Source organism: Perca flavescens, chromosome 11 (genome assembly GCF_004354835.1).
Source record: "Perca flavescens isolate YP-PL-M2 chromosome 11, PFLA_1.0, whole genome shotgun sequence".
Lineage (NCBI taxonomy): Eukaryota > Metazoa > Chordata > Actinopteri > Perciformes > Percidae > Perca > Perca flavescens.
Window position 1 is genome coordinate 31,581,402 of NC_041341.1, and position 16,755 is coordinate 31,598,156.

The 16,755-nt window shown below is 41.9% G+C and overlaps 1 protein-coding gene and 5 long non-coding RNA genes across 14 annotated transcripts in view; 4 read left to right on the forward strand and 2 right to left on the reverse strand.

Moving 5' to 3' along the window:
• Positions 1-16,755, forward strand: part of gulp1a (GULP PTB domain containing engulfment adaptor 1a) — a 123,062-nt gene that overhangs the window by 66,703 nt on the left and 39,604 nt on the right. For 8 of the 9 annotated variants that reach the window (XM_028590564.1, XM_028590566.1, XM_028590560.1 and 5 more), the window contains one exon: positions 599-679. In XM_028590564.1, coding sequence (XP_028446365.1) covers positions 652-679 — 28 coding nt within the window. In that variant the 5' untranslated portion in view covers positions 599-651. Of the gene's footprint in view, positions 1-598; positions 680-16,755 lie in introns of those variants that run through there. The other variant, XM_028590565.1, reaches the window with a different exon arrangement.
• Positions 3,559-4,086, forward strand: LOC114563744 (uncharacterized). The gene is made up of 4 exons (XR_003693675.1): positions 3,559-3,597; positions 3,704-3,779; positions 3,867-3,954; positions 4,069-4,086. It is a non-coding gene; the product is annotated as an uncharacterized LOC114563744 (long non-coding RNA).
• On the forward strand, positions 4,191-4,617 carry LOC114563746 (uncharacterized). The gene is made up of 3 exons (XR_003693677.1): positions 4,191-4,232; positions 4,318-4,428; positions 4,534-4,617. It is a non-coding gene; the product is annotated as an uncharacterized LOC114563746 (long non-coding RNA).
• On the forward strand, positions 4,616-4,986 carry LOC114563747 (uncharacterized). The gene is made up of 3 exons (XR_003693678.1): positions 4,616-4,664; positions 4,748-4,858; positions 4,963-4,986. It is a non-coding gene; the product is annotated as an uncharacterized LOC114563747 (long non-coding RNA).
• LOC114563745 (uncharacterized) lies at positions 14,314-14,929 on the reverse strand. The gene is made up of 4 exons (XR_003693676.1): positions 14,869-14,929; positions 14,632-14,763; positions 14,442-14,552; positions 14,314-14,337 (listed from the first exon to the last, which is right to left on the reverse strand). It is a non-coding gene; the product is annotated as an uncharacterized LOC114563745 (long non-coding RNA).
• LOC114563743 (uncharacterized) lies at positions 15,134-15,735 on the reverse strand. Its single transcript, XR_003693674.1, has 4 exons — positions 15,697-15,735; positions 15,517-15,592; positions 15,340-15,427; positions 15,134-15,225 (listed from the first exon to the last, which is right to left on the reverse strand). It is a non-coding gene; the product is annotated as an uncharacterized LOC114563743 (long non-coding RNA).

Below are 16,755 nucleotides of genomic sequence, written 5' to 3' on the forward strand. Positions count from 1 at the left end.
ACTGCTGACCAATCCGAGCAGCTTAAAAAAACAGGCGCTAAAACGGAGCGTTTCAGAAAGAGGGTGAATACAGGTATATTCAGACAGACAGTATGAGAAAAATAATGTGTTTTTTGAACATTAGAGAATGTAAACATGTTGTAGTAGAAACCCAAAATACTAGTATGAACCTGAAAATGAGCATAATATGGGACCTTTAAATATGCCCTAGCTCTATTGGAAAGATTAGAAAATAACACGGCAGCGAATCAAAGTAAACAATGTTATATTTTACTGTGCAACACTATTACTTGATTGCATCACCTATATATTGTCTGTGCTCTCGACCAGAACAGACAGTGAGTACTTTGTTATCAACACCACAAGATTACAATTACAGCATCCACAGATTATGAGTATGATGTAGCCCATTGGTAAACAACTGTAATTCAGATGGTTGGGGAGTGTAATGGGAACACATTCTGACAGCTGAACATTGCCTCACTCTCAGAGGCTGGGGATATTTTACAGAAAAAAAAACTTCAGAGTGTTTGTTTTAGTGAAGGCTTGAGGGGAAAAAAAGCCATTTTTAACTAATTTCTCCCTGCTGCTTTTCCAGGTGGAATATAGGCAGATACTCCAGAGGTACCTCGGAGACACACATTTTCCACTATGAACCGCGCCTTCAACAGGAAAAAAGGTGAGCAGAAATAACTGGTGCTCATTTGGCTTATAGAATGAAGCATGGCCTGTTTTAGGTACAACAGTGCCACAGGCTGCACACACTCTTATATACGTCGTTGGACAAACTACAATCTCTCTTTGTCACTCTTTTTGTTGTTGTTGCAAGAACACGGTTTTCTTACAATAGTGTTCTGCCACCTAAGTGTTAGTGGACATTGCACACTTTAAAGGGCACTCCACCAATGTTAACACATTAAGTTAAGTTTACTCGCCACCAGGAGTACTACTCAGCCTGTGAAAATGTCTTCTGTGGATCTAGAGGAGCTTTCTAAAGTTTGAACCCGGATGATGATGACGATGCGCTGCCCAGTTGCACTAAGGAAAACGTAGGATCAAGTGTTTTTGGAGCTTAAAGCCATACTACATCTAAAATTCAGGATATGTGGGCCTCTGGTGCTTTCATTTTGACATTCTACAGACGTGTGAGTCTCTTAACCCATTGGAGTACCCCCTTTAGGTTACTTTAAGCATTTCCTTTCAGTATTTCTGTTCAAAAACTGAAACAAGAACTAAATGAAATATCTGTAGACTCCATGGCAAAGAGATAAAAGAGGATTAATAACTCAATTTGGATGAAGCCCTCACTCACTGCCGGTTTTTCTCGTATCTTCATCAAGATTTTAGTTTTTCTTACATATCAGATGATAGAAATTCATGCAATGCATCTTGTATCTGTTTAATGAATCCACAGTGTCTGAACTTGAGGATTTGAATTGTCTTTAATCTTAATTAAATTCTAATTTAATTTTAGCCCCATTCATTCATTTGGCAGGACTATAAACTCCTCACACAAAACAAAACCGTGTGATGTTTATTATTCTGGATGATTATTATTAGTTTAGACAAAAATCATATATACTATGCAACATGAAAGGCTGTTACACCGACACTGGCTGCATCAAACAGCCCAAATGTCAAATGATTTATTTCCATAAAAGCTATGAAAGACAACAGAACCGTCAATACAAACAGAATAAAAAAAAAAAGATGCATACCGCATAGGTGGCTGTGACAACACTGCAGCGTTCTGGGGTGACCCTGGCCAAATGCAGAGGAACAATTATTTGGGACCGCAGCCTGTGAAACAGCTTGATGTGTTTACCACCATCTGTCCCGCTCCCTCCGGTGTAAATCATCAGACCTGGAGAAAAGAAGCCTTGGACGGTGTTGAGCAAAGTGTCCGGGGCCCAGGTGCTGCGGCGGGGTTTAATGATGTTTCGGGTGTTATAATTCACTTTTTTTTCCTATTAAGTCCTCTATTTTAGGGGCTAAAGATGGTGATCAGGAAGGGGCAGATAGTCCCTTCTCACCTCACATTAAATTTCCCCTTGATTGCGCGTAATGGAAATGGCTCCATTCCTTTCCTTTTAACTAGGGATTTTATTTCTGTGAATCTCAGATGATACATCGGCTGTGCATTTGCACACATGCCTATATTGAGGGGGACATGTTGGGGGAAAAAGAAGTCAATTATAGCTACAACTTGGGCTTTGGCAGCAGACAGATAATAAGGGTCCCTGCAAAAAGGAAGGACAGTTAAATACACAGTAAACAGTTATTTTAAACAAATTCTCCCAGACAGTCTAGCACACACTGTCCATCTCTTTGCAACTGTGAGGAGCTGCAAACGCTGTATCCATTCACCCAGCCGCCATAAAGTGTGTTAAAGCCTTTTTTCACCGTGACCTCCACCATGCACTATTAGTAGTATAAAGGTGGTGGGTTCGCGCGTGCATGTGTGACGTCATCACACGCACGCGCAAACCCACCCTGTAATCTGGTCATATGAGCGTGCATGTAACGTCGCGGGTGCCCGTTGGTACTCGCGGTCGCCATCTAGTGGCCGAATGTGGTACTGCATCTAATCGTTGCTGGTACTCGCGGGCGCCATCTAGTGACCGAATATGGTAGTGCATCTAATCGTCGAAGCTGCGCGCGCATACCGCGAACGTAATGATGTCGCGGTCGAACGTCGGCACACTGCGAGCGCCATCTAGCGGCTGAATATGGGAGCGCATCCCGTCGTCGAAACTGCGTGCGCATCTAGGCGGATGTGATGACGCAGCGGTCGAATGTCGGCACACCCGCGATAGCCATCTAGTGTCGAATATGGGGCGCATCTCGCGAACGTGGTGACGTATGTAGTGTGGGCGGCCGCTTCACCACTACAGGGGTCTGGTGCACTTGAGCGGAGGCGGATTCTCACAGCGTAGCTATACCTGACGGAGGACATTCATAGTGCGTGTAGCACCCTTTTTACCACGTTGCGTTTTTCCGCAACAAAAGGTCATCTGGAGTTTGTCTTATGTTTTGGTGAAAAACAACTAGGGATCGTTTCTCAGCAGTGCCCTCTTTAGCCTTTTGTTTACTGCTATTTAGCTCTTTTAGATGTTTTTTTAGCTAGTCTGGTAACTAGCTTGTTTCCACGTTTTTTTCCACATCAAAAAGCCCTCTGGTGTTTCACTTTTTAATTCTTTTTTCATCGCTACCTACAAGTGGTAAGTAAAGCTTGTGTTTAAGAATGTTCAAAGCTATTTAATTCATTCAGTCATTCATGAATTAGCTAAAACTTTGATCGTGTGTTCGTAATGCTGGTGGGTTGTACCACATGACGCTAGTGTTAAAAAAAAAAAAAAAAAAAAAAGTTGTGTTAGACCAGTAGCTAGCTTGTAAATGTGGGGTCTTTTGTTGTGAGTGTTAAATCGTCATAAAGGGGTTTGGTTTGTGGTGTTTAAAACCCCTTGTTTCAAGACGGGGTCTGCTCACTTTTTTACCTGCATTTTGTAGCTACGTGGCTAGCTAAAACTTTCCTCGTTTTCTCAACAAAGTCCTCTGAAGAAAGAGGATTCGGTTCTACAGCAATGGCTGCATTTGGTGAGTATATTTAAAAAAAAAAAAAAAAGAAGCTTATTGTAAGGTATTTAATTCATTCAGACATTTGTGACTTAAAAACGTTTTTTTTTTGTGTGTTATAATGTAGTTTGCATCATTAGGTGATCGTGCAAAGAGCTGGGATAACGTGGCTGTGTTAGTTGACGAAACTATTAAACCACAAGGTAAAAACTTATAAATATATTATACACTACAGCATTAATTGATTTAGTACTGTGTTTTCATTCATTTTGTTTTTGTTTTTAAAAAAGCTCCGTGTAGCCCATTCCTACAGACCCCAACACGCCAGAACATTAAACCAAAGGCCACTCTAATAAGGAATAAGAACACAGCAAACAGGTATTTACGGTTTATTTATCTCTTTCAGTATGTAATATTTATTACTGTTTAATTTATCACTGTGTTTGTAGCCATCTAATATATATATATATATATATTTTTTTCTTTGTCTAGACAATCAGCCCCTGAACAAAAGGATCCGCAAAGGGCGAGGGCTACTCGCTCTCCCATGTGGCTGAAATCAATCCTGTTGAAAGACCATGTGCTTCGATGCCCCTCTCTGAAAGCTGCTACGCCCTAACGTTCGCCATCGTAAGCCTAAGAAGCAATTTATTGAGGTGAGTTTAAAAGGAAAGCAGTAAAATAGCGTGTTGTATTTAAAAAAAAAAAAAAGATTTTTTTCTAATCTAATGCTAATTCCAGCCTGTGAAGCCATACACGACCGGTCTCCCGCCCAAAAGTAGCACCCCTTCCTTTGTTCCGGTCTCGTCTTACCCGACCACTGTATCTTATGATAGTAACACAGCAGCTGAGGTGAGAAAACCTTTTGTAGCTAACAGAATATATTTACATAGTGTTGTAAAAGCTTTTTAAATAAAATGTATATATTTTTAAAAAGGCTTTTTTCCTTTGTTTTAGCAACTAAAGGCGACGGAAGACTTAGTTACATTGTATTTGACGCCTGAGGACGATTTCACACAGTCACCCCCATGGAGCAGATCGTATGTCCACACAAGCCTAAGAAGAGATCTAGGAAGAGATCTATTGAGGTGAGTTTAAAAGGAAAGCAGTAAAATAGCGTGTTGTATTTAAAAAAAAAAAAAAAAAAAATCTAATCTAATGCTAATTCCAGCCTGTGAAGCCATACACGACCGGTCTCCCGCCCAAAAGAAGAAGCCCTTCCTTTGTTCCAGACACGCCTTACCCAGACACTGTATCGGGTGTTCCTAACACCACTGCAGAGGTGAGAAACGCATTTGTAGCTAGCAGAATATATTTACATTGTGTTATAAAAGATTTTTAAATAAAATGTATATATTGTTAAAAAGGCTTTTTCCTTTGTTTTAGCAGCTAACGGCACGCAAAGACTTGAGTCCTTGCATCGGTCGCCGCTAGTACACCAACGCCCTACCAGCCACCAAGTGTCTCCATTGAGAGGGAACAAAAGGATTCCCCTTTACAAAAGGCACCTGAAGAGTCCTTGCATTGGTGGTAATCTAGTACACCAACGCCCTACCAGCCACCAAGTGTCACCATTGAGAGGGAACAAAAGACATCTGATGAGGTGTGTGTGCTTGTGTGTGTGTGTGTGCTTGTGTGTGCTTGTGTGTGTGTGTGTGTGTGTGTGTTGTGTGTGTCTTTATTTAACCAAAAATATTTTGTTATACCTCTAGACAATCCATGCCATAGAAGTAGGCGAAGTATCCGAAGACACCGGACTAACAGCGACAGCCCCTACATCACGCCAAACAAATCGTGAAGCTACAGGCGAAGGGTCTGAAGACACAGAGCTAACAGCACCCGTCCCTACATCACGTCAGACAAATCGGGGAGCTACGGGAGAAGAGTCTGAAGACACTGGACCAACAGCAACACAGCTTACACCCCACCAACTGTGTCAGGCTGCTTTGCAGGAGGACCCTGAATATAATGTAGGTGAATACCTCTTTAACTGTATCTATAGCACCGAGGAAGGCACCGATTATGTCAGCTGTATACCACACACCTCTGTTATAACTGTGGTAGATAAAAAGTGTAACAGTGCTAATACCGCCATAACCACTCCTGTAAATGTATTAGAGGTTAACGTTCCATTCCTTGATAAGCAAACAGTACCTAATTATATTACTAACAATCGGTTTGAACAAGGTGGGGCACTAGGAGGTCCTGAGCAGTTAACATTACTTCAGAGTGCAGAGTTTTTTGAGTATTGTGTTAACACATCCCCTCAACAACCTGCAGTCGCTGACCCTTATAAACAAATACAATCAGAATTAGCCGAATTACGAAAACAAAACAATGGTCTTATGAATAAATTAGATGTCTTGCAAACAGCTAACACACAATTGACCGGTTTGGTCACAGACTTTGGAGCTGCGCTAGCCATTCAGGCCAGTGCTAACACGCATTTGGTTGATATGGTCACAGGCTTTGGCACAGCTATTGCCTCTCATGTCAGCTCTCTCAATTCAATGCTTGATCCTATGATAGTATGCCTTAAAAACACAATGAATATGACCCCGCAGTAAAAAAGTGTTAAAACAGTCTATAAAATAAAAAAAAAAAAAAAAAAAAATGTCATCCCCACCCAAAAAACAAAAAATCTGAACCCCTAGGGGAGTGTGATGCTCGTATTGATGAGGAACTAGAATGGCCGTGCAAGGACGATTACACAAGAGCAGTAAACAATCCTCAGGATTTTGCGATTGTGTGCAATGCATGCAAAAATATTCGAGCATGGGCCCGATCTATGCCTCGCGCTAGACCTAGTGAAAGCAACAGTGAGAAAACACACACATCAGATAGACCTGCTCCTGCGCGGTTGTCACATAATGGTCCTTCAAGCGTATATTCCAGCAATACACAGGCCAATACAGACTCTATACAATCATCAAATACAGACCCCACAGGCATAGATCAGAGTAATAAGAGACCATCATGTTTTCCGAGTGTTCAGCCCTCAAAAGCGATCTTGTACAGATGAGCAGACTGGTCCCCAACCGTCCACAAGCGCTTATAGACCCCCTCCATCACCCTCAGAAAATCCTCAGGGTAGTGTGCAGTGTGGTGCGGGCGGGTTTCTAAGGTAACATCTGAAATAGCATCCAGACAGATACCCCTTTTTAATGCTGCTGAATTTCGTCAAGATGTTGACTTGCGAAATATTGATTTGACGGATATTGGTAGTGTTCCTGAAAGGGTGTATAGCACCCTAACAGGTTTAATAGAGAGGGCGTTGGGTAATGCAACACAGGACAGTGTTTTAAATGTTGAGTTAAGGGGTCCCGCCGTAGATGTCCCTATCCAAACAATGTTGAATTCAAGCGATGGCTATAACACAGACACATTTCTGGAGCAAGTAGCACAGGCGATGCAGAGTAACGATAATTCACTGACCGAAGACTCTTTAGAATTAATTGTGACAATAGCGGCGCAATATGTCGGGAGGGAATGGTGGGGGCGTCGAAAACTAGGAAGCATTAGTTACGATCAAATATTGTCAGAAAAAAGGTAATGCTTTGTATAATCCCAAGAATAACGCTGGTAACGACAATCTCTGCTTTTCTCTCTGCCTGGCACATTATGTAAACAGCAGATTGTCGTCGATGATGAAAGATGAATTATGCCAAGCAGCTGCATAGTGATTTGGGTTTTGACTACACACATAAAGTTTCGTTCTCTGATGTTGACAGATTTCAGAAACATTTGAAAATGAAAATTGTGATATTCCATCATGTAGCTGGATGTAAAAACCCACAATCTTCAAAACGCATACGACAAACCCGATGTGAAAACAGCGTGGTTGTATTTGCATAACGAGCATTATTATCTCATCGTAAATAAAACGGCTTTTTGGGGCGCGTCTTACGTTTGCGGGGGTGTTACAAGACCTACCAGAACCCTCTGGGGCACCGTTGTAGTTGGGATTGTAATGTGTGTTACACTGCTTGTATACCTGACAAGACCATTAAATGCAGAGACTGTAGACGCATATGCAAATCGCAACAGTGTTTTGAAAACCATAAAAAACCCGATGGGAAACACGGGCTTATACCGTGCAATACAAACAAATATTGCGAGTCCTGTCACGCAACATATCGTGTGTCGAAAAATCCACACAGCTGTAAAAAACCTAAATGCCTACATTGTAGAGAGCCTTTAGGTGCTACTAAGCACTCTTGCTATATACAACCCGTAGAACGCAAAGAAAGTAGTGATAAGTATCTCTTTTACGATTTCGAAACACGTTATCAATGTGGTCGTCATGAAGCTAATTTTGTATGCGTTATGGATATGGACGGGCAAAAAAAACTGCTCTGAAAACAACAAATTGCGTCGCATCATTCATTCAGAACTACAGACAGGAGAAATACAAAGGCTATACTTTTATAGCACACAATGCTTCAGGTTTTGACAGTTATATAGTTTTAGAGTATCTGGTGAGTCAGAAACTTTGTCCAACTATTACTATCTTGCGGTTCAAGGGTGCTTCTGATGATCGATTCTACTTTCAATCAGCGTTGGATCGATTCGTTCAGTTTTATCCCTATGGCTCTGTCTAAAACTCCGGCAGCAATGGGGTTCTCTGATCTTCTCAAAGGATTCTTCCCCATGAATTTAACAAAGCGAGAATGAGAATTATATTGGACCGTATCCTGCACCAGCTCTATATGGTTATGATGCTATGAGTGACACCTCTAAGAAAACGTTCATGGAGTGGTACGATACGGTCCGCGACACACCTTTTGACTTTCGAAAAGAGATGCACAGCTATTGTGTTAACGATGTAACGGTTTTGATTAAAGCATGCAAAATATACAGAGAGGCCTTCCACGAGTGCACAGGCCTAGACCCGTTTGCATACGCTACATTGGCTTCCTCGTGTATGGGTGTATTTAAAACGCTGTTCCTTCCCAAAGACACTGTTGCTCTGACATACGAAGGCGCCTACATTAGGCAAAACAAGACATGTTCTGATGTTTCAATACAGTGGCTTGAGTATGTTGCAGACAGAGAGGGCCTTGACATACAACATGCTCTGAACAGAGGTGAAAAGTCATTCGGTCAGTTCTTTGTAGATGGCTATTGTGAAGACACGCTGCGTGTTATGAATTTAATGGCTGCTTCTTTCACGGCTGTGATAAGTGCTATGCACCAGGTGAAGTCAATCCTCTGCCAAAAACAAAAAAAAAAAAAACACAGGGTGAGCTGCGCTCGGGGTTCCATAACAGAGTGGCTGTTCTAAAAAATAAGCATCAGCTGAAAGTTGTGGTGATGTGGGAATGTGATTGGAGACAGGCTGTGGACACTAACCCTGACGTTAAGGAGTTCATGTTAACATATGAAAAACCAGGGCGTCTCAATCCACGAGAATCCCTCTTTGGAGGCCGCACAAATGCAATGAAGCTGTACCACAAGGTAGAAAATGATGAAAAGATCAGATACTATGATTTCACAAGTTTGTACCCAACTGTTCAGTCCAAAAGAGATTATCCAATAGGACACCCCCAAATAATACACAAGGATTTTGATGACATAAACGCATACTTTGGCATTTGAGGCATTAAGGGTCACACCCTTGCATTTAACTTGTGTATTTCCTTGAGCAGTCCTATAAGCATAGCATTTAGGACCCCCGGAAACAAACTCCGTTATATAATCTTCGTTAGGAGCCCCACAGACTTGAGCGCTATTTAGTTCATCCGTTAAATCGCCAAGATAAGGCCCTAGAGGGGGGATCCACTCGCCGTCTCTGCTTGTGAACAAAATGCTGTCAGTATCCACATATAAAATACGTTCCTGCAGTTTATCCAACAAATCATATAGCTCCATGCGAGCGTGGCGGTGGTCATGGCTCCTATAAAAACATTCACATCTTTTACTCTGGATGCTTCACCATCTGTGTATCTCCACTGGACAATCGCTACTTCTGGTGAGATGAATGAGAACTGGCGAACATCAAAAGTGTCGCTGAACATGAGCTGTGTGAAGCGGGATGGTTCCGTTATGAGCTCAGCAGTAGTCATATTATTTCGCATAGCTTAATTTTCCCCAAAGACTATTCAGAAGCAGTTTATTTGTATGCCTGACAGCTTTGTTAAAACATATCTTGGACGGATCAAGACGAATGCCTTCATGTGCATAATAGTCATCTATGTACTTTTGTTTTTCGTCTTCCGTCTTGATATGTCCAGGGTATCCTGAAGCTTCCTGCTTACGTTTAAGAAATGTTTTAACATAGGCATTAAAAAGCTGATCAGTTTTTTCTGGGAAATGCCAAACTTCAGCAATGGAAACAATCTTGTACCCTTTCTCTACGGCTTTCTGTAATTCAAACGTCACCCAAACGCCAGACAACAACCGCTCTTGATCGCTATGTGTGCAATGTGTTGTTTGATTCATCTGAACAGCACACGCAGCACATAGGGGGAACATCAGTTTACCGTTACAGTGGTAGGGCAACACAGGGTGATACAGGCCTCTGGGGGGTGCTACTGTACATTTCACAATGCCAAAGTATGCGTTTATGTCATCAAAATCCTTGTGTATTATTTGGGGTGTCCTATTGGATAATCTCTTTTGGACTGAACAGTTGGGTACAAACTTGTGAAATCATAGTATCTGATCTTTTCATCATTTTCTACCTTGTGGTACAGCTTCATTGCATTTGTGCGGCCTCCAAAGAGGGATTCTCGTGGATTGAGACGCCCTGGTTTTTCATATGTTAACATGAACTCCTTAACGTCAGGGTTAGTGTCCACAGCCTGTCTCCAATCACATTCCCACATCACCACAACTTTCAGCTGATGCTTATTTTTAGAACAGCCACTCTGTTATGGAACTCCCGAGCGCAGCTCACCCTGTGTTTTTTTTTTTTTTTTTTTTGGCGAGAGGATTGACTTCACCTGGTGCATAGCACTTATCACAGCCGTGAAAGAAGCAGCCATTAAATTCATAACACGTGTGCGTGTCTTCACAATAGCCATCTACAAAGAACTGACCGAATGACTTTTCACCTCTGTTCAGAGCATGTTGTATGTCAAGGCCCTCTCTGTCTGCAACATACTCAAGCCACTGTATTGAAACATCAGAACATGTCTTGTTTTGCCTAATGTAGGCGCCTTCGTATGTCAGAGCAACAGTGTCTTTGGGAAGGAACAGCGTTTTAAATACACCCATACACGAGGAAGCCAATGTAGCGTATGCAAACGGGTCTAGGCCTGTGCACTCGTGGAAGGCCTCTCTGTATATTTTGCATGCTTTAATCAAAACCGTTACATCGTTAACACAATAGCTGTGCATCTCTTTTCGAAAGTCAAAAGGTGTGTCATGGACCGTATCGCACCACTCCATGAACGTTTTCTTAGAGGTGTCACTCATAGCATCATAACCATATAGAGCTGGTGCAGGATACGGTCCAATATAATTCTCATTCTCTCGCTTGTTAAATTCATGGGGGAAGAATCCTTTGAGAAGATCAGAGAACCCCATTGCTGCCGGAGTTTTAGACAGAGCCATAGGGATAAAACTGAACGAATCGATCCAACGCTGATTGAAAGTAGAATCGATCATCAGAAGCACCCTTGAACCGCGCATAGTAATAGTTGGACAAAGTTTCTGACTCACCAGATACTCTAAAACTATATAACTGTCAAAACCTGAAGCATTGTGTGCTATAAAAGTATAGCCTTTGTATTTCTCCTGTCTGTAGTTCTGAATGAATGATGCGACGCAATTTGTTGTTTCGTAGCAGTTTTTTTGCCCGTCCATATCCATAACGCATACAAAATTAGCTTCATGACGACCACATTGATAACGTGTTTCGAAATCGTAAAAGAGATACTTATCACTACTTTCTTTGCGTTCTACGGGTTGTATATAGCAAGAGTGCTTAGTAGCACCTAAAGGCTCTCTACAATGTAGGCATTTAGGTTTTTTACAGCTGTGTGGATTTTTCGACACACGATATGTTGCGTGACAGGACTCGCAATATTTGTTTGTATTGCACGGTATAAGCCCGTGTTTCCCATCGGGTTTTTTATGGTTTTCAAAACACTGTTGCGATTTGCATATGCGTCTACAGTCTCTGCATTTAATGGTCTTGTCAGGTATACAAGCAGTGTAACACACATTACAATCCCAACTACAACGGTGCCCCAGAGGGTTCTGGTAGGTCTTGTAACACCCCTCGCAAACGTAAGACGCCCCAAAAAAAGCCGTTTTATTTACGATGAGATAATAATGCTCGTCATGCAAATACAACCACGCTGTTTTCACATCGGGTTTGTCGTATGCTTTTTGAAGATTGTGGGTTTTTTACATCCAGCTACATGATGGAATATCACAATTTTCATTTTCAAATGTTTCTGAAATCTGTCAACATCAGAGAACGAAACTTTATGTGTGTAGTCAAAACCCAAATCACTATGCAGCTGCTTGGCATAATTCATCTTCTCATCATGCGACAATCTGCTGTTTACATAATGTGCCAGGCAGAGAGAAAAGCAGAGATTGTCGTTACCAGCGTTATTCTTGGGATTATACAAAGCATTACCTTTTTCTGACAATATTTGATCGTAACCAATGCTTCCTAGTTTTCGACGTCCCCCACCATTCCCTCCCGACATATTGCGCGCTATTGTCACAATTAATTCTAAAGAGTCTTCGGTCAGTGAATTATCGTTACTCTGCATCGCCTGTGCTACTTGCTCCAGAAATGTGTCTGTGTTATAGCCATCGCTTGAATTCAACATTGTTTGGATAGGGACATCTACGGCGGGACCCCTTAACTCAACATTTAAAACACTGTCCTGTGTTGCATTACCCAACGCCCTCTCTATTAAACCTGTTAGGGTGCTATACACCCTTTTCAGGAACACTACCAATATCCGTCAAATCAATATTTAGCAAGTCAACATCTTGACGAAATTCAGCAGCATTAAAAAAAGGGGTATCTGTCTGGATGCTATTTCAGATGTTACCTTAGAAACCCGCCCGCACCACACTGCAACTACCCTGAGGATTTTCTGAGGGTGATGGAGGGGGTCTATAAGCGCTTGTGGACGGTTGGGGACCAGTCTGCTCATCTGTACAAGATCGTTTTGAGGGCTGAACACTGGAAAACATGATGGTCTCTTATTACTCTGATCTATGCCTGTGGGGTCTGTATTTGATGATTGTATAGAGTCTGTATTGGCCTGTGTATTGCTGGAATATACGCTTGAAGGACCATTATGTGACAACTGCGCAGGAGCAGGTCTATCTGATGTGTGTTTTTCTCACTGTTGCTTTCACTAGGTCTAGCGCGAGGCATAGATCGGGCCCATGCTTCAATATTTTTGCATGCATTGCACACAATCGTGCAAAATCCTGAGGATTGTTTACTGCTCTTGTGTAATCGCCCTTGCACGGCCATTCTAGTTCCTCATCAATACGAGCATCACACTCCCCTAGGGGTTCAGATTTTTTTGTTTTTTTGGGTGGGGATGACATTTTTTTTTTTTTTTTTTTTTTTATTTTGCACAAACTATAGACTGTTTTAACACTTTTTTACTGCGGGTCATATTCATTGTGTTTTTAAGGCATACTATCATAGGATCAAGCATTGAATTGAGAGAGCTGACATGAGAGGCAATAGCTGTGCCAAAGCCTGTGACCATATCAACCAAATGCGTGTTAGCACTGGCCTGAATGGCTAGCGCAGCTCAAAGTCTGTGACCAAACCGGTCAATTGTGTGTTAGCTGTTTGCAAGACATCTAATTTATTCATAAGACCATTGTTTTGTTTTCGTAATTCGGCTAATTCTGATTGTATTTGTTTATAAGGGTCAGCGACTGCAGGTTGTTGAGGGGATGTGTTAACACAATACTCAAAAACTCTGCACTCTGAAGTAATGTTAACTGCTCAGGACCTCCTAGTGCCCCACCTTGTTCAAACCGATTGTTAGTAATATAATTAGGTACTGTTTGCTTATCAAGGAATGGAACGTTAACCTCTAATACATTTACAGGAGTGGTTATGGCGGTATTAGCACTGTTACACTTTTTATCTACCACAGTTATAACAGAGGTGTGTGGTATACAGCTGACATAATCGGTGCCTTCCTCGGTGCTATAGATACAGTTAAAGAGGTATTCACCTACATTATATTCAGGGTCCTCCTGCAAAGCAGCCTGACACAGTTGGTGGGGTGTAAGCTGTGTTGCTGTTGGTCCAGTGTCTTCAGACTCTTCTCCCGTAGCTCCCCGATTTGTCTGACGTGATGTAGGGACGGGTGCTGTTAGCTCTGTGTCTTCAGACCCTTCGCCTGTAGCTTCACGATTTGTTTGGCGTGATGTAGGGGCTGTCGCTGTTAGTCCGGTGTCTTCGGATACTTCGCCTACTTCTATGGCATGGATTGTCTAGAGGTATAACAAAATATTTTTGGTTAAATAAAGACACACACAAGCACACACACACACACACACACAAGCACACAACACACACACACACACAAGCACACACACCTCATCAGATGTCTTTTGTTCCCTCTCAATGGTGACACTTGGTGGCTGGTAGGGCGTTGGTGTACTAGACGACCAATGCAAGGACTCTTCAGGTGCCTTTTGTAAAGGGGAATCCTTTTGTTCCCTCTCAATGGAGACACTTGGTGGCTGGTAGGGCGTTGGTGTACTAGATTTACGACCGATGCAAGGACTCAAGTCTTTGCGTGCCGTTAGCTGCTAAAACAAAGGAAAAAGCCTTTTTAACAATATATACATTTTATTTAAAAATCTTTTATAACACAATGTAAATATATTCTGCTAGCTACAAATGCGTTTCTCACCTCTGCAGTGGTGTTAGGAACACCCGATACAGTGTCTGGGTAAGGCGTGTCTGGAACAAAGGAAGGGCTTCTTCTTTTGGGCGGGAGACCGGTCGTGTATGGCTTCACAGGCTGGAATTAGCATTAGATTAGATTTTTTTTTTTTTTTTAAATACAACACGCTATTTTACTGCTTTCCTTTTAAACTCACCTCAATAGATCTCTTCCTAGATCTCTTCTTAGGCTTGTGTGGACATACGTATCTGCTCCATGGGGGTGACTGTGTGAAATCGTCCTCAGGCGTCAAATACAATGTAACTAAGTCTTCCGTCGCCTTTAGTTGCTAAAACAAAGGAAAAAAGCCTTTTTAAAAATATATACATTTTATTTAAAAAGCTTTTACAACACTATGTAAATATATTCTGTTAGCTACAAAAGGTTTTCTCACCTCAGCTGCTGTGTTACTATCATAAGATACAGTGGTCGGGTAAGACGAGACCGGAACAAAGGAAGGGGCTACTTTTGGGCGGAGACCGGGTCGTGTATGGCTTCACAGGCTGGAATTAGCATTAGATTAGAAAAAAAATCTTTTTTTTTTTTTTTAAATACAACACGCTATTTTACTGCTTTCCTTTTAAACTCACCTCAATAAATTGCTTCTTAGGCTTACGATGGCGAACGTTAGGCGTAGCAGCTTTCACAGAGGGGCATCGAAGCACATGGTCTTTCAACAGGATTGATTTCAGCCACATGGGAGAGCGAGTAGCCCTCGCCCTTGCGGATCCTTTGTTCAGGGGCTGATTGTCTAGACAAAAGAAAATATATATATATATATATATATTAGATGGCTACAAACACAGTGATAAATTAAACAGTAATAAATATTACATACTGAAAGAGATAAATAAACCGTAAATACCTGTTTGCTGTGTTCTTATTCCTTATTAGAGTGGCCTTTGGTTTAATGTTCTGGCGTGTTGGGGTCTGTAGGAATGGGCTACACGGAGCTTTTTAAAAAAAAAAAAACAAAATGAATGAAAACACAGTACTAAATCAATTAATGCTGTAGTGTATAATATATTTATAAGTTTTTTACCTTGTGGTTTAATAGTTTCGTCAACTAACACAGCCACGTTATCCCAGCTCTTTGCACGATCACCTAATGATGCAAACTACATTATAACACACAAAAAAAAAAAACGTTTTTAAGTCACAAATGTCTGAATGAATTAAATACCTTACAATAAGCTTCTTTTTTTTTTTTAAATATACTCACCAAATGCAGCCATTGCTGTAGAACCGAATCCTCTTTCTTCAGAGGACTTTGTTGAGAAAACGAGGGAAAGTTTTAGCTAGCCACGTAGCTACAAAATGCAGGTAAAAAAGTGAGCAGACCCCGTCTTGAAACAAGGGTTTTAAACACCACAAACCAAACCCCTTTATGACGATTTAACACTCACAACAAAAGACCCCACATTTACAAGCTAGCTACTGGTCTAACACAACTTTTTTTTTTTTTTTTTTTTTAACACTAGCGTCATGTGGTACAACCCACCAGCATTACGAACACACGATCAAAGTTTTAGCTAATTCATGAATGACTGAATGAATTAAATAGCTTTGAACATTCTTAAACACAAGCTTTACTTACCACTTGTAGGTAGCGATGAAAAAAGAATTAAAAAGTGAAACACCAGAGGGCTTTTGATGTGGAAAAAAAACGTGGAAACAAGCTAGTTACCAGACTAGCTAAAAAACATCTTAAAGAGCCTAATAGCAGTAAACAAAAAGGCTAAAGAGGGCACTGCTGAGAAACGATCCCTAGTTGTTTTTCACCAAAACATAAGACAAACTCCAGATGACCTTTTGTTGCGGAAAAACGCAACGTGGTAAAAAGGGTGCTACACGCACTATGAATGTCCTCCGTCGTGTATAGCTACGTCTGTGAGAATCCGCCTCCGCTCAAGTGCACCAGACCCCTGTAGTGGTGAAGCGGCCGCCCACACTACATACGTCACCACGTTCGCGAGATGCGCTCCCATATTCGGACACTAGATGGCTATCGCGGGTGTGCCGACATTCGACCGCTGCGTCATCACATCCGCTAGATGCGCACGCAGTTTCGACGACGGGATGCGCTCCCATATTCAGCCGCTAGATGGCGCTCGCAGTGTGCCGACGTTCGACCGCGACATCATTACGTTCGCGGTATGCGCGCGCAGCTTCGACGATTAGATGCACTACCATATTCGGTCACTAGATGGCGCCCGCGAGTACCAGCAACGATTAGATGCAGTACCACATTCGGCCACTAGATGGCGACCGCGAGTACCAA